The 21,942-nt window shown below is 39.5% G+C and overlaps 2 protein-coding genes and 1 non-coding gene across 26 annotated transcripts in view; 1 reads left to right on the top strand and 2 right to left on the bottom strand.

The window, feature by feature from the left end:
* The window catches only part of CYYR1 (cysteine and tyrosine rich 1), a 104,182-nt gene that overhangs the window by 72,647 nt on the left and 9,593 nt on the right, over positions 1-21,942 (bottom strand). The gene's annotated exons all lie outside the window — the stretch shown is intronic.
* The window catches only part of LOC109503361 (translation initiation factor IF-2-like), a 330,936-nt gene that overhangs the window by 307,438 nt on the left and 1,556 nt on the right, over positions 1-21,942 (top strand). For 20 of the 24 annotated variants that reach the window (XM_045036705.1, XR_006584889.1, XR_006584888.1 and 17 more), the window contains one exon: positions 14,632-14,742. The exons of 3 other annotated variants lie outside the window; for them this stretch is intronic. In XM_045036705.1, the coding sequence (XP_044892640.1) occupies positions 14,632-14,705 (74 nt within the window). In that variant the 3' untranslated portion in view covers positions 14,706-14,742. Of the gene's footprint in view, positions 1-2,386; positions 2,547-14,631; positions 14,743-21,942 lie in introns of all 24 variants that reach the window. One more of the 24 variants, XR_006584878.1, reaches the window with a different exon arrangement.
* Positions 11,084-11,186, bottom strand: LOC111556408. The gene has a single exon (XR_002735890.2). It is a non-coding gene; the product is annotated as a U6 spliceosomal RNA (small nuclear RNA).

Below are 21,942 nucleotides of genomic sequence, written 5' to 3'. Positions count from 1 at the left end.
TGAACATGAGGAGGGGAGAGGCAGAGAGAGAGGGAGACACAGAGTCTGAAGCAGGCTCCGGGCTCTGAGCTGTCAGCACAGAGCCCGATGCGGGACTTGAACTTACAAACCGTGAGATCATGACCTGAGCCAAAGTCGGACGCTCAACCGACTGAGCCACCCAGGCGCCCCCACAAATCTTAACAGAGTTTAAAATTTGAAATATTCCAGAGTATGTTCTCCAACCAAAAGAGAACTAAATTAGAAATCAATAATAAAATGATATTAAGTAAGAAAACTTATAAATATCCGGAATTCAAGAAACACACTTCCAAGTAACTGGCGAGTCAAAAAAAGAAGTCATCAAGGAAATTAGAGTACACTTTCATGTCAATGATCATGAAAGTTCATCATAACATTTGTAGGATGTAACTCTATGATGCTTAGAGAGACACTAATACCTTTAAATGGCTATATTAGAAAAGAAGTTATAACATCAGTGATCTAAGCTTCCAACTTAAGAAGTTAGAAAAAGAAGATCAATGCAAACATAAAATAAATAGGAGGAAATAACTAAGACCAGAAATCAGTGAGTGAGAAAACAACAGAGAACATTAACAAAGCCCAACGGTAAAAACCAAGGAATGAAGTGCTACATGGAATCTGGGCAAGGGGACTTAAGTCCTCTTTAGCCGAGAGGGCATGTCTGAGAGCCAGGCCACTGTTCTTTACATCCCTGGCCACTCTGCCCAAGAAAAGGAAGCTGCCCGCTGCCTCAGGTTTCTCCAAGGCTTTCCACAGGGCTCCTTCCAGGAACTAAGCCCACGAGGGCAGGGACTGTGTGGATCCCAGGACCTGGCAGATGTGACTGCTCAAAAAATATTTGTTGAAAGATCACCCTTGCAAACCCATCCTCAAAAAAATTTTTTTCTTTGAAAATATCAATAAGATTGAAAACCTCCTGGATAAGACAGGCCAATTTAAAAAAGAAAGAGAACGAGAATACAAATTAGCAATACTTAGAACAAAAGAAGGTTTATCACTAAAAATCCTACAGATAGTAAAGGATAGTAAGGGAATATTATGAACTTAATAAAATTAAATTTGAAGATTCAGGTGAAAAGAATTTTTTAAAATATATAAATGGAAATGGAAAATTTAAATAGCCTCATGAATATTAAAAATTAAAATTAAAGTCATTATTAAACATATTCCCCCAAATAGAACTGTAGACTCAGATGGCTTCACTGATAAAATTCCATCCAGCCTTTAAGGAAGAAATAAGTCAATCTCACAAAATTCTTTCAGCAAATAGAGATGGAAAGACCACATGCTCAGCTGTTATATGAGGTTGGTATAACCCTGAGCACACAACAAGACTTTACAAGGCAATAAAATTACAGACCAATTTCCCTCATGAGCATAGATGCAAAAATTCGTGACAAAGTCTTTACCAAATTAAAGTCAGAAACATATAAAAAGATTTTTAAAAAAAATCATGACTAAGTAGGGATACTCCTAGGAATGTTAGGGTGGTTTAAAATTTGAAAATCGATATAATTCATATTACAAGAAAGCTAAGCATACAATCATTTCAGGAGAGGCAAAGAAGTATTTGATGAAATTGAACCCACAATCATGAGGAACAGAAGAGAATTTCCTCAATCTGACAAAGATCAATGAAAAAAATTTCAGTTGTCATACATTAATGGATGTTGCTTCTTCCTAAGTTCTGGAGCAAGGCAAAGATATTATAACTTCTATTCAATATTTCTAGGGCAATGAAGTAAGAAAAAAAAAGCATACACATAAAGGAAGAAGTATAATTCGGTTTGCAGATAATTTTTTACATGGAAAATCCAAACTACTGTACAAAGTAATTACTAGAGGTACTCCATGAATTTAGTAGGGTGGTATACAGGATTTATATACAAACCCTAATTATATTTTTATATTCTGCCAGCAAACAGAAAACAAATTTACAAACAATTCCATGTATTCAAGTGTTAAGAAACAAGTTACTACTTAGGGGTAAATTTAACAAAGGCAAGGACTGAATCATGTTTACCTGTATTTCCACAGTGATTAGCAGAGTTCCTGGCAAACAGAATTTTTTAAATAAAATGTACAATATAAAAATAACGCATTTAATGCATAAATATATAAAATTTAATATTTATTAAATGTGCGCTATAACAGATTTAATTAATGTCTTAGGATGTGAGAAATTGTTTTCTCCCTCATCTATCTGTCAAGGAATAAGTGTACCAGACAACAAAAGATAGCGTCATACGGGGGCTACACTCCTTCCCTTCCCCACTTGGACCTGAACCACTTTTGCATTCCAGCCAGAGTATATGTACTGAAATTGTACTTATCACCTCTGCCCATGTACCATTGGCTGTAGGTTAGTCACATGGTCACACCCAGCTGCAAGGAGGACTGGGAAATGTAGTGTTTATCCTGGGCAGGTATTGTGCTCTGTGAAAATTACATTACTACAGAAAAAGAGAGTGGATACTTGAAGACAATGAATGGTTTCTGGCACACCAATCCTAACCTGGCAGGTACAGTCAACAATGACTTTAATTTTAATATTTTATTGTTCTTCCAGCTACAATACTTTGAAATCATCATTGAGTTTAGAGTTCATTTCTATAAACTCACTCCCTAGAACACAGAGCAAGTTCTATTCAGCTGCTGTATTTGTTTAATCGAATTACATGCAAATTATCACTTTTAATCATTAACACCCTAAAATATGTACTTCTGAGACCCACTGTAAATGCAGAACACTTAGAAAACTGAAAACCTACACTGACCAGGATTTATGAATTACAGGCTAAAACAGAAGTCACAGAATAAGATTTATGCCTGATCAAATTATAGATTTTAGCATACTGACTCATAAATCAGTCCCTAGAATCTCAAGGGCAATGAAAGGATTTATAAATCAAAACTTATTTAGGATTTATTAGCTGAATGTTTATCATAAGAATGCAATGTTTATAAATCTTGTCTGACTTACACAACTAAATTTATAAGCTCTTTGTAGTCGGGTCCATCTCTGATGACACTTTTGACGGGTATAGATTGTGATGTATACTGGTGATACTTAGGTTACATTGATTAATGACAGGATCAGAAGGAAAGATAATTTTATTAAATTTGCTTAACATGTAAATGGGTTTTAAAGGTTAACTTTGTAATTAAAACATAGCATCTATTTATATATTTTTACTATTATAGACAGATGGGTTTAAATATTTAGAGAATAACATAAATTATAATTTGAGTATAAAATGACACCAAAAGAACAATTTAGCTAAATGGCAAAACCATTTCAGAACAGGTTAAATGTTCCAGAAAACATTAATACGACATTTCTGTACTATGAATTCTGGTCTGTATTTAATTCCTAATTTGGAAAACAATTCTATGTTAAAATTATAAATTTTATTACAAATACAAGATATCTGTACTATTTCAACATACTTTACTTTTAAAGTTCTGTTTTCTCATTTATCACATTCTTTCAGGGTCTCCAGATCTGCCTCCCACCTGGTGAAATGGTATTCTTTAATCTAGCTGACTTCCTCATTTGGTTTTATTTCTCTGCTCAAATACCACATCTCTAGGGCCCACCCACATCGCTCTCAAGTTAAGCTTATTTATTTATTTATTTATTGAAATAAATATTTATATAATTTAGAAATTATATATACATTTATTTATTGAAAGATACTGAGAAGCAACTCGAAGGTAGGGGCGTCTGGGTGGCTCAGTCGGTTAAGCATCCGACTTCGGCTCAGGTCATGATCTCGCGGTTGGTGAGTTTGAGCCCTGCGTCGGGCTCTGTGCTGCCAGCTCAGGGCCTGGAGCTGCTTGGGATTCTGTGTCTCCTTCTCTCTCTCTGCCCCTCCCCCGCTCATGCTCTATCTCTCTCTGTGTCTCTCAATAATAAACAAACTTAAAAATTTTTTTTTACAAAGAAGCAACTAGAAGGTTAATTCCCAAATAGCAAAGTGAATGAGTGATCGCACATGCACACAGTTCTATGGTGAAGTTTCTACCTCCTGGTTAACTCGGTACTCCTAACAAAGTGAAAGATGGTTCACCTTATTCACTTTTCAATAATTAAAGCTTAAACAGATACTTTAAAATAATTTGAATAAGTGCTGACATTAGGTGTTTTCTTAGATGGACATGGGATGGACCTTGCTACCTTTAGATATTAGCGATTTCCAAAACAAAATAAAGCAGGAAGAAATTGTAACTATTAAAACAAAACGCAATTTCAGTACAGATACGAATAAAACTATGATCTGCTTAGTCTTTTTTTTTAATTTTTTTAATGTTTATTTATTTTTGAGACAGAGAGAGACAGAGCATGAGCAGGGGAGGGGCAGAGAGAGAGGGAGACAGAATCTGAAACAGGCTCCAGGCTCTGAGCTGTCAGCACAGAGCCCGACACGGGGCTCGAACTCATGAACTGTGAGATCATGACCTGAGCCGAAGTCGGCCACTTAACCGACTGAGCCACCCAGAAGCCCTATGCTTAGTCTTTTTTTTTTTTTAATGTTTATTTTGAGAGAGAGAGAGAGAGAGAGACAGACAGACAGAGTGTGAGTGGGGGAAGGCAGAGAGACAGGGAGACAGAATCCGAAGCAGGCTCCAGGCTCTGAGCTGTGAGCAGCACAAATCCTGACGCTGGGTTTGAACTCATGAACTGCAAGATCATGACCTGAGCCGAAGTCAGACGCTTAACCAACTGAGCCACCCAGGCACCCTTGCTTAGTTTTTAATTTAAGAAAAAGGATAATATTTCTATGTGCTTTAAGTCTCTTGATTTTTCTTAAAATGTAGTTTTAAAAATACAGTATAAAAATTTATAAATAAAACATAAATACAAAACAACTTTAGGAAATCACTTCCTATTATCGAACAGGTTTGGTTCAATATATCCCCCTCCCCTCATCCCAAGGTCCAATAATTGCGTTGATAACAATAATAATAATAATGGTAATAACATAACAGCAACTGATGTTTCCGCTATAACATGATGTATGTAGTCCTGGGTTATGAAAAGTTCTACAATATCATGAATTAAAAATTAAAAGTAATGGACTACAGAGTATAGACAGGCCAGTTAATCAAAAACCAGTGGTAGGTAGATCAGCGTTTCTTGGAGTCTGAAGCTTGCAGACTTTTGAGGACCCTTTATTTTGCAGAAGATACATTCGATTAACTGACTGACACAACTCAGCAGAACAAATTCCTTTATGTTTTACTACATTTTGTGGCTGCAAATTCTTTGAGCTCCTTTTCATGTAACAGTAACTCGTAATATCTTTTCCTAGACAGAGAAGAGAAAGATAATGCAGTCTTTCCTCTAACATGATGGATGGGGCTGTTTGATCTTTTGGGGGAAGCGTTCCTATACAGAAATGGCTAACAGTTACAGCTATATATGGAAGTGACTATAAACCACATAAATATATACTAAACTTAGAAAAAATATATCCTACAATTCCCGTTACCCCCCAGCTGGTCCCTAAAACGGTACAGCCATTCCAAAGCCCCTGAGGGAGAAGTCATTGAAGTGGAAAGATTGTGGTCTTAAAAGAAACAGTCAAAATATCCTACTTTACAAGTGCTACAAAAATGCACCCCCTTCGATGCAATGAAGGGGCCCACGCAATAAAAAGAAAGATTCATTAGGGCCACTATAGATTCTACTGAGCTCAGACTGAGTATTCCAGCAACAATAATGGATGCTCAGGAAATAACTTGCCCAGCTCAGGCAGGAAGCTCGCCGTGGCCGGAGGCTGCCTCAGAGGATATTAAAAAGGCACAGAGGCACCTGGGTGGCTCAGTCGGTTGAGCATCCGACTTCGACTCAGGTTATGATCCTGTGGTTCGTGGGTTCAAGCCCCGCGTCGGGCTCTGTGCTGACAGCGCGGAGCCTGGAGCCTGTTTCGGATTCTGTGTCTGCCCCTCCCCCACTTGGGCTCTATCTCTGTCTCAGAAATAAATAAACCTTAAAATAAATAAATAAATAGGCACAAAAACCATCAGGTGGAAATGCCAGCTCCCCAGCACTGAGGCAATGCAGACGGAAGCGTAGTCTACCCAAAGTCAAGAGCTGAGCAAGGCGGAGGGTACATTTTTCTAGATGGGGAACCCCAGGTGCAAAGACTCATTTTTATTTTTCTTACAATAGAGCAAGAGAAGGTCTCCCACGTGCAGCATTTAAGCTAAGGGTCTGGGCCTTTCCTGGTGAAGACTGTATTTATATTCCTACGTTTTTGATTCTCTTTGCCAAGGAAAAAATGTTTGAACCAGCACAGTTTCTGTGTTACGCTCATGCCATTACCTGCTTTGCCCAACATGTAGCATATATATAACTGATAATGATGGAGAAGAAGAGATAGTAGCCAAAAATTATTGAGCACTAGCTCTTGTTCTAAGTGGCCCATAAGTTCAAACTAATCTATTCTTCGTAGCCACCCATGGGACAGATTCTAATATTATCACCATTTTACAATCCGTTACTGTTGGTAACGGTAAAAGCTCTATAAGAATGACGGCTGTGGGCTTACCAAGAAGTCATTGGTCATTCCTTCTAGTCAATTACTTTGATCAAACCTAAGTAAATCTTTATAGCCTTTTATTTTCAGTATAAATACTCCTGGAAACACTTACCATAGTTATTTGAACTGTCTTTGTTAGGTCTGCATAAAGGCAAAGAAGTTATGGGTCGTTATACGACAATTCGATTCTATTTCTTAATTTGATAACTAAACAGGATAGTCGAGTCCGAAATGAAATGTACTTTGGTATAGTTAACTTAGACTAGTGTAGCCCAAGGGCTATTTGTTGGTTAATAAAAATATAGATTTCTGGCTCCCCATTTTGGACCTACTGAACCTGAATTTCTACATTAGGTCCTAGGAAAATGTAGTTTTAACAAGCACTCTCTGGTGATTCTGATGCATACTGAAGTTTAGGAACCTCTAATTTAAACTAATGTAGGGGCGCCCGAGTGGCTCAGTCAGTTAGGGGACTGACTTCGGCTCAGGTCATGACTTCAGCTCAGGTTTGTGGGCTGGAGCCCTGCGTCGGGCTCTGTGCGGACAGCTCAGAGCCTGGAGCCTGCTTTGGATTCTGTGTGTGCCTCTCTCTACTCCTCCCCTGCTCATGCTCTGTTTCCCTCTGTCTCTCAAAAACAAATAAGTGTTAAAAAATTAAAAATAAATAAACTAATGTAAATGCTGTGAAATCTCTACTTTCCTATGAACAGACATAATTAATGTCTGGTGTTTACAACTGTAGGGCATTTAAAAGCTTGGGTGTGATTTAAGAAATGGATAAATACGTTTTTGTTTCTTGTGTGCTAATATAGCCTTAAAAGCGTTATTTGAAATAAATGACGCAGCATGGGGGAAAAAAACCTACAAAGTTGTGCAGGTCTTTAAATCATACTATCGATTAATGGAAACACCTGGGGGTTAGTCTTCCTAATAGCATAATCTGAAAAGTAGAACAGATTTTACTGGCTTTGGATAAATCATTTCAGGATAAGCTCTTTTCCCTCATGAACTACTTTCTTCCTGCACCAGGAAAGGAATGAATTTTTGGGTCTTGCAGTTCCTGGTGAGTTCTCCTTTCTCATAAATATTTAGATTAGAAGAGAAAAGCCAAGATCATTCTTTTAAATAGTTTAATGAATTTTTTTTTAAATGTACGAACATAGTTGGGAAAGCCTGCCACTGATTAGATTCTTGGTTTTAATATTCCATTCTTTCCCCTTCCGAAATTCTCTTCTACGTTTCATGAAGTAATGTATTTCTCTTAATAAGCCTAAGTTGAAATTCATTTGTTGTAGTCACTTTTACCACAAAATTCAATTATCGATTCTCTTCATTTTCTGTTGCTTGTGTCTTTATCTTCCTTTCACGTCACCTGCAGGGCACTCTGTCTATCTGGTACTTTTTTCCCCCCTTTAATGTTTATTTATTTTTGAGAGAGAGAGAGAGACACATACACACAGAACGTGAGCAGGGGAAGAGCCGAGAGAGAGGGAGACACAGACTCTGAAGAAGGCTCCAGGCTCTGAACTGTCAGCACAGAGCCTGATGTGGGGCTTGAACTCACGAACCGTGAGATCATGACCTGAAGTCGGATGCTTAACTGACTGAGCCACCCAGGCGCCCCTGCATCTGGTACCATTAAATTAATATCTCTGCCATCACTGAGATGGGTTTTGGGTGCACCACACGTGTGGGCCACCTCCTTAAATATCTCATTTCCTAGTTGAGGTGATTACACATAAAAATGCCAGGAATTGCCAAGTTTTAGGTTGGTTTAGAATTAGAATACAGTAACTCTAAGCTTCCATGGTATTATCTACAATTCGCTGACATGACTCATAATTAAAAAGAAAAAAGATGAACAAAGGGAAAATGCAAATAATTTCATCTAACCCTGTATGTACGTCAAGGGACACACACTGCTCTCTCCTAAGATGCGCTTCAGCAACAAATAATGAGTCTATTTGCTGTTTACAGAAACCAAACATCAACAGTTTGAATTTCTCTTTTTGATTGTTATGTCTTCTTGATCGATGGACCCTTTTCTCACTGTGCAATATCACTTTTTATCTCTGGTAATACTTTCTGCTCTGGACTTTACTTTGTCTCACGCTCATGTAGCCACACTAGCTTTCTTTTGGTTCAAGTTTGCACGGTCTGTATTTTCTCTATCCTTTTACTTTTTTTTTTCTTTTCATGGCTTGATAGCTCATTTCCCCCCTCCCCTGCTGTATTAAGAGATAATTGATTTAAAAATTGCGTAGGTTTAAGGTATACAACCTGATTATTCAATATTTTCATATATTGTAAACTAATCACGACAATCAAGGTAATCAACATATCCCTCATCTCACAGTTACCTTTTCCTTTTGTGTGTGTGTGTTGAGAAAAATGTAAGATGTATGCCTTTAGCAATCACACAATAGAGTATTGCTAACTATAATCACATGGTTGCACAGCAGATCTCCAGGACTTAATTCATCTTGTACACCTGAAACTTTGTACCCCTTGACCAACATCTCCCCATTTTCCCTCCTCCCATTCTTTTAACCTACCTATATCATTGTAGTTGAAGTATCAGGTAGACAGGACAAACTTCTGTCAGTTAAAAAAAAATCCATTCTCTGTCCTTTAGTTGATGTGTTTTGACCACCCATGTAATTATTGATACGTTTGGTCTATCATGTATTATTTACGTTCTGTTTGTTTTCTTTGTTTTTCATTCCAATTCCCCTTTTCTTCTGCCTTCTTTTAACTGTATTACGCTATAGGTTTTTGCTTTGGTTCTTTTTTTTTTTTTTTTTTGCTTTTTGTTTATTTTTAAATTATTTTTAATTACTTTTTTAGTGGATGCTCTCAGGATTGCAGAACACATACTTTTCATCATTACTGACAATCACTTTTATACTTTAGCTGGAAGGCAGAACCTCACTGTCTTACAGATCCCTTAATCTCTCCGCGTTGTGCTATGGTTGTGTTATGCATAGCATTTCCCTCCACTGAAAACACAAACCTACAATGTGTATGTTTCTGCATCCAACAGTCTAACATATTTTAAAGGACTCAAAAGGGGGAAATTACGCTATTATATTTACCCAAATACATGCCAATTTGGTACTCTTCTTTCCTTTGTGATATCGCAAGTTTCCTTCCGGCATCATTTGCCTTCTTTCTGAAGAAGTTCCTTTAGCAATCCCTTTGGATCAGGTCTGACTGCTAAATATTTTCTTAGTTTTTCTAAACCTGCAAATGTCTTGGGGCCCCTGGGTGGCTCAGCTGGTTAAGTGTTGAACTTCAGCTCGGGTCATGATCTCACCGTTTGTGGATTTGAGCCGCTCGTCCGGCTCTGTGCTGACAGCTCAAAGCCTGGAGCCTGCTTCGGATTCTGTGTCTCCCTCTCTCTCTGCTCCCCCACCCCCCCACTCTTTCTTAAAATAAGTAAATAGACTTTTAAAAATCTGAAAATATCTTTATTTCACTTTTATTCCCGAAGGATATTTTTGCTAGTTATAGAAGTGTGGACTCATCTTTCTGTTCTTTCATCACATAAATCACATCACAAAATGTTGACACTTTGTCCTCCATGGTTTCTGATGACAAATGTGGACTCCTTCAAATCGCAGCTCTTCAGGAGGTAATTTGTTGCTTACTTTTTTAGCTTCTTTCAAGATCTTATTTTCTTTACTTCTCAGTAGTTTGATTAGGATGTGTCTGGTATGGATTTCTTTAAGTTTCGCCTCTTGGGAGTTTGTTGAATTTTCTTGAATATGTGGTTTCTCTCACCAAACTTGGGAAGTTTTAAGCATCGTGGTCCTCTTTTCTTGGACTCTGTGCCATCAACGCTAGACTTTTCCCTGAGACTCTGTTCTTTTCTTCTTCAATATTTTTTCTCTCTGTTGCTCAGATTGAGTAATTTCCACTACTCTGTCCCCAAGTTCACGTATGCTTTACTCTGCTACTGAGCCCATCCGGTGAATCTTTTAAACCTTATCTCCTGAATTTTTTTTGTTCTGAAATTACCATTTGGTTCTTCAGGGTTCCTATTTCCTTCTTTTTTCTGTTTCAGTCTTCTCATGAATTTCACGTAGTGTTCGTCCTGACCTTTTGGGTCCTATTCATCACAGCTGCTTTAGAGGCTCTGTCAGAGAATTCCAACATGTCTGTTGCTTGATGACTGTTTGCCTTTCGAGTTAAGATTCCTTGTTTGTTTGATTGTTTGTTTGTATGCTGGGTGCTTTTGAATTGTATCCTGGACTTTGAGTCTTATGCTATGAGGAGTTTGGTGTGAAGTGTATGGAGAATTCTGAGATTTTTGTTTCAGCAGGCGACCAACCAGTTTCAACTTAGACCACAAGCTTCAGTCAGACTGCTGGTTGTGGTTTTAATGTGAGTTCCATTTCCAGAGCCTTTGCAGTCAGGTTTGGATCTAGTTGCTAGTTGCCTAGCCTGTGTTCAGCTCTCAAGTTCTGTGTATACCGTTTAGGGTTGGATCCATGCGTTAAAAAAAAAAAAAAAAAATGAAACGCTGCACAAATTTGCATGCCATCCTCACGCAGGGCCTTGCTAATCTCCGTATAGTTCCTATTTTAGTACGTGTGCAGCCAAAGCGAGCACAAAGATCTCCCCGGTACTTTCTGGTTCCTTGGGACAACGCTTGCAGTTCTCTGGTCAAAAAATGGGCTTTATTTACTTTGCTCTCTGCGCGTTTCTACAAACGGGCTCATAGCCAGGGTGGACCCCAGGAGGACAGAGACAGAAGAAAAGCACTGGGGATTTGCCCCATCGTCCTGGTATAACATCACTCTGATCAGAAAGGAAGATTCCCCTTTCTTGGAGTGTTAGGCTCCTGCTGCTGCCATTACCCCTGGCCCTGCTGCAGCAACCAAAGGATCACTTGGGAGCTACGCAAGAGAGCAGAGCAAAGAAAAAATATCGGGGTATTTTCCCCCACGGTCTTCCGGCACGCGGAGTCCTCGGTTACTTAGCTGGAGAGATTCTGCTGGATCTACTTGACTGTCCGTGTAAGCTACTTCTGTGTTTTGGGCTACGTTTAGTCCAGAGTGGAGTAAACAGAGGGGGAAGAAACAACTGGTAAACTCATGGCTAGTTAGGCAGTACTCTGAATTTTGGTCTTGTTCCCCAATCTGTTTGCTACTGTTTGCTTTCCATACACCTGAAAGGGCGTTTCCTGCCTCCCACCCCAATTCTATAGCTGCATTCAGCGGGAGGCAGAGAGTGGAGCGCACTTTCTGTGTCTCCCCCAGAGCTGGAGCCAATCCTTGCCACGAAAGGTAGTGAGACGAAACGATTGTACCACAAACGCGAAGCAAAATATACAGCATGTGCAATAAGCTGGCTGTTTCAAGCCAACAAACTGAGTGCACAGGAATTCATTTTAGGACTGATAGACCTCAGCTGATCCTTGCCATGATCAATGGCTTTTTACTCAGCATAGCATCTGGCATTTACTCGTTACCACTGAAAATATTTTCAATCTGGCGATGTGGCAAATGTAGGTTATGTACAATATCATCAGAGGCAAGTCATTGCCTTTTTAATTTTTGTCTTTTAAGCACTAACTTACTGCTGATTAAGACATTTTTTAAAAAGCCTAATCAGGGCATTTCTAAGCTTTTACATGCAAAGGCACACTCAGATCTATAGAGTACTGTGATCACTGTTGAAATGGTCAGCAGTTAATGTTTATCTATTTTTGAGAGAGAGAGAGAGAGAGGGAGAGTGAACAAGCTGGGGAGGGGTAGAGAGAGAGAGACACACACACACAGACACACATACACACACAGAATCTCAAGCAGGCTCCAGGCTCGGAGATGTCAGCACAGAGCCCAACACCGGGCTCGAACCCACGAACTGAGAGATCATGACCTGAGCCGAAGTCAGACGCTCAACCAACTGAGCCACCCACGTGCCCCTAAGTGGTCAGCAGGTAGAACACGTTTTTTGTGTATTAATCACTGACATGTCATCCATAGAGATGAACCAGGCTTATGTACAATATACATTTCTGAAAAGTTGTGAATAAAATAAATTTTGAAAGGGGAATTAATTGGAACCCTATAAGGAATAGTTTAGTAAAACAAATCATTGCCTCCCCGATATTTGCTATTACCTGTGTGCTTTTTTAATAAATCAGGTTTATATATTTTTATTTGGACTTCCTTACCCCAGTGTTGAGTTGGCTTCTCTGATTCATAGGTCAGCCTAGGGCAACACAGAGCGTTTGTCTATTGTATGCACATGACTTTCTGGGCTGTATTACGCTTTTAGCAATTGCTGGGCGGCAGAACACTGTGCTTAATCAGTAGATTTTGCGGTTAAGAGATGGTAATCACGTTTGATTAAAAAGGTCGTTTATTTCATTCAAGGCTGAGGGTGCTTTCCTGAGGGCAGAAGCCTATGTTTTGGCCTGGAGGACCAAGGAGATCTTACACCCAAAGTGGCACTCACTTTGCAGATCAGTCATGGATTTCTGAATGACCTTGGAGAAGTCACTTTGCTTCTCTCTTCTCAACTCCAGAGATTTGCAAAGCCCGATGTTTTCATTAATGACAGGAAAATGTGCACAGTTCTTCTAAATGTTTTTTTTTAAGTTTATTTATTTATTTTGAGAGAGAGAGACAGAGAGCAGGGGAGTGGCAGAGAGACAGAGGGGACAGAGGATCCGAAGCAGGATCTATGCTGACAGTAGAGAGACTGATGCGAGGATCCAACTCACAAACCATGAGATCACGACCTGAGCCGAAGTCGGATGCTCAACCCACTAAGCCACCCAGGCGCCCCTTTCTAAATGCTTTTAATAACAAATATATCCTTTAGCTAAATTCTGAGAGGTAGGCAAGTTGTTACTACCGTTCCCTCTTTACAAATTAATAAACCCAGGCTCAGAGACATTAGGAGAATAAAGTTTGCAGAGCATAAGAGCAAGAGAAACTCAGATGCATTTTTTTGTGAATCCAAACATTCTTGGTCTTCTACAAGTTCCTATCACTAAGATTACTATCAGCTAATAAGAGAAATCACAAAGAATTGTTTTCTGTTGAATTCCACCTGGCAAAGGGCAAAGAGGTCTATTTGCTTAACGTAAGGATACGTATTGCTCAGGATTGCAATTGTCAAGTGGAGTTTTCACCACTAACTTGATACATTTAAGTATTTCTTCACGTATAATACTTTCGAGGTTGACCTTATATTATTCCTGGTGTCTGCAGAGAAAGAATGTTGTATCAACGTTGCGCAGGTGATTATTTGCAACCACAGGCGGCACTTACTTTTTGCAAAATGCAGCTCAGGGAGATACAGTTCTGCCCACCTTTTTTAACAGCCTGAATTCATACAGAGTATGTTTGGAGTCATTTGTCATGTTTCGCTCTATTTGTGGCAGATTGGTGCAGGGGCATTAAAAAAAAAGCATTCTTGTTACGTGTCAGATCTTTCTTCTTCCTCTTTCCTTACAAATGAATACTGAAACTACAAATTCCATTTGTCTCTGAGTTACTATGGGTTAAACGGTCGAGGCTTTCACCCGTGGCCCTTTTGGTTGGAATCCTATTTCACTTTATGAGGTTCACTGCCCTCTGAAATTTTCATCAGCTATGGGTGTGTTCATTCTAACATTTTGTAGGCGGGAGACATGGGTTCTGGCCCGTAGCTGCCCACCAGAACTCGCCCAGGATAATCCCATAAAAAGCACCGTGCGTGCCTAATTCGTCCCTCCTCAATTTTGTCAGCAAAACATTTTATCTCCCCAAATTATGCAAGTGACTCAAGTCGCAAGGAGGCTGTTCCCTTAGTAATCATGGGCTGGCATCCTGGAAGGAGCACATTCACTCCAGAGATGTGACAAGAGGTCAAATCGTCATAATCAAGTCGGTCTTCGAAGTCTGATCCCTATCATCTGATTATAATTTATCCTAAATGGTGTGACTAGAAACTGATGCGTGGTTAGAGACCATTCCATTAATGACACCTGATTTATACTGCAGGGAAAGAAATTCTCTGAAATCAATAACATTTCTGAATTTGTTTTGTATTTATCCAGGTGATACATATTTGTGTAGAACCCACAATATATCTGGTTCTTTGGGAGCACATGAAGGACTGACCTGCATTTAAACAATCCATTATGGGGGCGCCTGGGTGGCTCGGTCAGGTAAGCATCTAACTCTTGATTTCGGCTCAGGTCATGATCTTGCGTTTCGTGGGTTCAAGCCCCACGTTGGGCTCCTTGCTGTCAGCATGGGGCTTGCTTGGGATTCTCTCTCTCTCTCTCTCTGTCTCTCTCTCTCTCTGCCTCTCCCCCAATCTGTGCCTCTCTCTCAAAAATAAATAAAAACTTAAAAAAAAAACACAACAGCTCATTATGGATCATTCAGTTGGTTCCACCCCTCTACCTTTGATGGTAAACTGCCACACTGGCTTCTTACCTTCTCAGGGTCTAGAGTATGGAAGGGCAGAAAGATAATTTTGGAACCTGAGCTAAGCGATAAATAATAACAGAGTAGAGAAAGGATAATGTTATGGCAGCATAAGGGAGGGAATTTAATCCAGATGTTAGGGGCAAAAAAGCGCTCTCCCCAAAGTACGGTGTTTAGGTCTCCATAAGGTCTTACAGCAATGAGTAGTGTCTACTCATCCCTTTTGAAATCTTCAGATCTTCCGGAGCCAGTGGGGAGTGGCAGTAAGACGTCGAGCACACACAGTTTTAAGTGCCAGCTCCTTACACGGTAGCTGTATAAAATTAGAGAGATTACCCAGCTCTGAGCGTTACTTCCTCATCTGTACAGACAGGAATAACAATACCTCGGTCATGAGGGCCATTCTGAAGATTAATAAACTACTATATTTTTAATTTAATTAATTTAATTTAAACTAATATATTTTAGATAATAAAACACAAAAAGCACATAGGAGAAAATAAGGACATTTAGGGTCCCCACCACGGGAGGTACAGTCAGGCTGATTAGTGAAGAACAGATCGATTTACACAGAGGCGAAGGAATATCGAAGGGATAGAAAACACTCTAAGGGAGGCTGAAATAGACGTAGAACACTTTTCAAAAGACTGATTAAATATAGAAAGGGAAGAACTCACAGTGTATTCCCGAATCTCCCCGGGGCTCTCTGGTTGGCTTGCTGTTCTCTTTCATACGCCTCTCTCTACACCTTTTTCAACCAGCACCTCTAGGCTTTGTCCTCTCAAATTTATCTGTGCCTGCTCCAGGCTTCCCACGGAGTTCAGATTAGTCCATTTCACCATTTGAAGACCCACTGAATTGAGCCCACAGGCTATAAAGTCTATTACCGCTGCTCCCCTACTGGCCCGCCACTCAACATATTAAAAATGGAATTAATTCCCCTCTCGGAACCTTCTTGAATATTTCCTATTAGTTCCAGCACACCATCCACCCAATCATCCAAAGCAGAAGCTCCAGAATTAAATGTGGGCTTGTTCTTTCTTGTAGCCCCAGTCACTAGCCCCGCATGCCAGCAGTCCTCCAGTCCTAATCTCTTCTACCGTTTCATTCCATAGGTTAGGACGTTGGCAAGTCACGCCAGCGTCCTCTACCCAAGTGTGCTTGGAGGCTGGGCTGCGTCGACAGCCCATCGGAGGTGGTGAAAATTGCAGAATTTCGGGTCTTACCCCACAGCTACCAAACCAGAATCTGCACGATAGCGAGGGGCTGTTGAGGCTTATAATAAGAAATCTAGGGGCGCCTGGGTGGCGCAGTCGGTTAAGCGTCCGACTTCAGCCAGGTCGCGATCTCGCGGTCCGGGAGTTCGAGCCCCGCGTCGGGCTCTGGGCTGATGGCTCAGAGCCTGGAGCCTGTTTCCGATTCTGTGTCTCCCTCTCTCTCTGCCCCTCGCCCGTTCATGCTCTGTCTCTCTCTGTCCCAAAAATAAATAAACGTTGAAAAAAAAATTTAAAAAAAAATAAGAAATCTATATTTGGCCCTCCTTCTATTTCTGGCTCAGAGCTCCCCAGATGCTTGAAATTTCCTAAAGGTGTCTTTTGTTAGGTTAACGAGGTGACTTTTGGAAAGCATCTGAGGATGGGGGCTGGTGGCCAGGGCAACCAACCCGGTAATAAGGGATGGAAAATTTTCAGTCCCACCCACCCACCTCTGGGGAGGGGAGTGGGGCTAGAGATTGAGTCCAATCATGCCTCTGGAATGAAGCTCCCATCAAACCCCCAAAGGACAGAGTTTGGAGAGTTTCCTGGTTGGTGAACACACAGAGAGTTGGGGACAACAGATTGCTAGGGGGACACAGAAGCTCGGAGTCTTCTCCCCAGGCCTTGCCCTTTGCACTCTTCCATCTTGCTGTTCCTGAGTTGGATCCTTTTATAACCAAGTAAAATGTTTCTCTGGGTTCTGCGGGTCACTCCAACAAATTCATCAACCTGTAGCTGGTTGGTCAGAAGCACAGGTGGCCACCTGGACTTGCCCCTGATGGTTGAAGTGGAAGGATGTCTTGTACGATGGAGGCCTTCGCCTCTGGGATCTGAGGCCCTCTCCACAGGGTAGCAGAATTGAGTTCATTGCCCAACGGTGTCTAGGCGACCAACTTGTCCCAGTTTGCCAAGGGCTGTCTCCATTGTGGCACTGAAAATTCTGCATTCCAGGAAATCCCTCAGTCCTGGGAAATCCTCAAATTCACATATACCCTTCGCTCCCTCAGATATTTACACATTTACCGCATGCCCGTGTTTCCTAAGTAATGCACAGAATTATTTTATGTGTTTAACTTCACACAAATAGTATGTTTTGCACAGTCTATTTCTGTTAGCTCTTTTTCACATAGCATTACCAGTTTTGAGATTTACTATAGTGATGCATTAACATGCACAGATTTTTTTTTAAGCTTATTTATTTATTTTTTAGAGAGACTGAGACAGCATGAGCGGGGGAGAGGCAGAGAGAGAGAGAGGGAGACAGGGAATGCCAAGAAGGCTCCGTGCTGCCAGCACAGGGCCCCACCCAGGGCTTGAACTCACAAAACCATGAGATCGTAACCTGAGCCGAAACCAAGAGTCAGACGCTTAACCGAATGAGCCACCCAGGTGCCCCGATATGCACGGATTCACTGTAATTTCTGTATCCCGTTCCATTGTAGGAATATACTGGATCCATTTTCTTCTGATGGAAATTGAGGTTGCTTCCAATGTTTTGCTAGTTTAACACGTCTGCCAATATTATACATCTTGTTGCATATTTGGGAAATTTGTAGGGAATATACGTGGAAGAGGAATCGCTAACCTCCAAAGTATGCCCACGTTCATCTTTACTGTACTTGGTCAAATTGCTCCCCAAGTGCTGATAACAGGTGACGTTCTTTCCCCAGCAATGTGAGCTCCCTTCACCTTGGCTCATGCGGCTCAGTGAACAGCGGCTCATGTCACACTGAACAGCACTGCCAGCCTGAGGGGTGTGAGATGGTATTTCATCTCCCAGCTTTGGCTCACTGGGTAGAGCATCTTCTATACATTTATTGCCCTTCCACTTCTCTGCTCTCTTATTTTTTTTGTGCACGCACATTGGTCATGTGGATTAAAGGTTAAGATTAAGAGATACAAACTGCCTGTCACAAAATAAAGAAGTCATGGGGATGAAAATCTTTTTTTAAAAGTATACAGTTCATTGGTTTTTAGTTTTAGTAGTTGTACTTGTGTTTTTACCTTTTATTTGAGAACTCTTTCCTATCCTGATACCATAATGTCATTCTCTCCCTTTTTTAAAAGCGATAAATGTTGGCTTCTTGCATTTATACAATTAATCCAATAGGAACGAATAGACTTCTGGGTGCGGTGTGACGGAGTGAGCGAATTTAATGTTTACCCATATGGATAGCTAATGCACCATTTATTAAATAACCCACCCACCTCCACTGGTCTGTAAGGCCATCTGTTATCTGTCAAAGCCCAATATATATATGAGTCAATTTCTAAGTTCTATATTCTATTGGTTTAGCTGTAAACCAATATCACACAATTTATTTACTATAACTTTATCATAAATCTTGATGTCTCCAAGGCATGTCTTCTCACTTTGTTCTTCTTCATCTCTTTTTTTCTTACACCCTTTGCTATCCCATGAAAACGTTACACTCAGTCTATCAAACTCAGCAACAACAAAAAGAATGGTCTTGTGGGTTGTGATTAGAATTCCACTGAATTTACATACAGTTCAGGAAGAACTGACATATACCAATATTGATATCCTTACAATATTCACATCTAATATTTGATAGATCTTTTCATTTCTGTAGCTTTCTCTTTCTTCTCTCAAAATTTTTATATATTTATATTACTCCATAAATGCCATGCATATACTATTACTGGATCTCTGACTAGGTATCTTATCATTTTTGATGTTATAAATGAGGTTTGGGTACACACATACATATTACACTGTCTGAATGTTGCTGATATAGAGGGATGCACTAATTTTTGTACGCTGAGCTTATATACGGCAATCTTGGTGAATTCTCATTCATTTTTATAGTCTGAAGAGTACAGGCAATCATAGCATTAATAAATAACAACTTAGCTCCCCCCTATCCAATTCTTATCACCTCTTTTTAACTTGTCTTGTTAGTTACACTGACCAGGATGCTGAATAGAAGCCCTAGATGCCAGCTTGCCTTACAGATGGCTTTAAAGGGAAAGGTGATATATAATATTGTACCACTAAGTCTGGGGTTTGACATAGGGTTTTTTTTGTTTTTTGGAGGTTTTTCTTTTTTGAGATATTTATAAGGTGGAGAGACTTTCCTCTGTATTCTTAGTTTGCTAAATCTTTTCTTTTAACTCCAAGTGAGCGATGCATTTTATCAATTGCTTTTCTTTTCGAGGTTAATCTTAGAATTACTCTGCTTCAAGAAGCTTTCCTAGAACCCTCAAACTGGACTGAAAGCTTCTCTTCCCTAATGCCACTGCGTTTTGCACTTTCCCCGGTAGATTAAACTATCTCTTTATAGGCCTATGCTCCCCAGTAGCTTATAAATAATTCAAGGGCAAGAACCATGTTTGGTTCAAGGCTCTATCCCCCAGAACCTGGTGTAGAACACAGAATCTCTGTCTACATATTGATAGATACAAATTCCTGAGAACATGTTCTAGAAACTTCATCCATTTCTTTCTAAACACAAATTATGTTTCTGACATTGAAGCTTAATTTACAGAGGCAATTACGATGAAGTAGAATGTAAGATCTGACAGAGAAGAGTTTTAGATTTCTAGATGTTTATTGTATAAACATCTTTATAAAATAACCCATAAAATAGAAACGTCTTCTGAGACACACCGACGTTATTCTTAATCAAACAAAATTTGTTACTACGTTTGAAGCCAAATTCATATTTGTTTTAACATTATATTAATTCTTTGTCTTTGTGTCATACTAAAGGTAAGACCCTCCCCCCTCACCCCACCAACTTTGGTTTGCTCAGTAAGCACCTTTCAGAGTTGTTTTTCTCATATCTAAGTACTAAGAATATTTTATTTCAATTAATTTAAATGATGTTCCCAATACCAAAGGGCCTTTCAAAATACATTATGTCCCAGTCAGTATTTGAAGAGCCCCACGTGTTTTATTCAGAACGTTCAGCTACTTAATGAGCATACGCTTCAAATGCCATTTGAAAATATGAAACCTTTATCTTTTAGCTCGGTTTTGCTTTCATGCGTAACATGGTTCTAAAATCACAGTGGTGATATTTATTAGCTGTCTTTGCAAAACTGTGGGCAATACATCTTTCACATTTCATTGAGGAGAAAAGAAACTTAATCCCACCAGGATCTCCATTATTAGTTCTTCCTCTTGATTTTTTTCCCCACGGGGATTTTGTGTTGGCCAGATGGTGCTCTGAGGAATCCCTCGACAGAGCTGTATTTTACAGAGGCATACTGGAAAAGCAAATATCTATTTCTGAATAAAAGGATTAAATCTTATATCTTGTTATCGGGCTCACTAAGTCCATCCTAGGCATTTTTGGGCTCCTATTCGACACCAGACAATACTTTTTTTTACTCACATAGCAGTTTCCCTTCACGTCCAGTAAAGTTTTTACTTTATTCCATTACTGACAGTAATTAGCCACTCAAGTGCACCCTCTATCCCCTTGAATTCTTCCAATGCTAAAGAGTACTCTACAAACCACGTCTTTATGCTGGATCCTCTCCCTCAGGCATGTCAATTAAACTTCATCAGCAGCAAAAAAAATTGAAATATCCCTTTCCATATTCATCACAGATATTTATTTTTCACGGGGGAAGAGTGGCTAAATGAAATGTTTGAGAATCATTTTGATGAGAAATTGTTTACTTCTTGAGTTGACCCAATTCTCTTTTTCAAGCACAGTGAGGCTTTTAATCTTCAGGTAATTGCCCTCATGATGACAAAAAGTCTCAAAAAGGGAGAAATAATTCCAAGGTCACGTGTCCTGTCGTAAGTTGTTCTAAATAGCGCAACATCTCAAAGTGTTTATTCCAAATCCTTTCTCTATGGCATAAATAAAATAATGTCCATTTGGTACCCTTCTCACCCACGTCCTTTGTCATAGTAGTATCTAAGAGTATGTCATTTCTATATAAAACCAGCTATCTTAATCAAGAAAAATAATACATTATTTTGTTTCAGTTTTGTTAAGCATGACCACTAAAAGTATGTGAACGTAAGGACCTATCTTTTGTCTTCCCTACTTATTCGTATTTTATATTTAAAGTTTAACCTTCCTTCTACAGCAACATTGAATAACATGGGTTTTCTCAAACTGACCAGTTCCATTCTTATATCTTTGCCTTTGCAAGTGACAGTCTCTCTCTGGAATGTACCTCCCTTTCTTGGCTGTCCATTTATATAAATATCTTTCAATACTCTGATCCAATTTCATGTTTATGAGACTTTCCCTAAACATTTCTTTCCAAACACTACACACAAAGACTTGGCTGTTTTCTCTCTTCCTGGCCCTCCAATAACACTTGATAGATTAATTCACTGAATCAGAATGAAATGTTCTTCACTTTCTTCTCTTATGAGATTGTGAGATCCTAGAGGTCAAGGTATATCATTTATTCATCCTTGGATCCCAGAACCTAGCTCAGTACTGCTAGAGTAATTAATGAGCACTCAATATGTATTTGTAAATAACTGATTACATAGTATATGCTGACTTCTGTGAAAACATTCTTAAATTCTGGAAAATGGGACTATTTTTCTATATTGAACTTAGGATGTGTGACCATAATGATCAAAAATAAATATGCTATTTAAAATAGACTTACTGTGGTGATCATTTTGCAATATGTACAAATATTGAATCAATATGTTGCACACCTGAAACTAACATAATG

The sequence above is a fragment of the Felis catus genome, chromosome C2 (genome assembly GCF_018350175.1).
Source record: "Felis catus isolate Fca126 chromosome C2, F.catus_Fca126_mat1.0, whole genome shotgun sequence".
Lineage (NCBI taxonomy): Eukaryota > Metazoa > Chordata > Mammalia > Carnivora > Felidae > Felis > Felis catus.
Note: the sequence above shows the minus strand (reverse complement) of the source record. Positions and strands in the feature narration are given on the sequence as shown.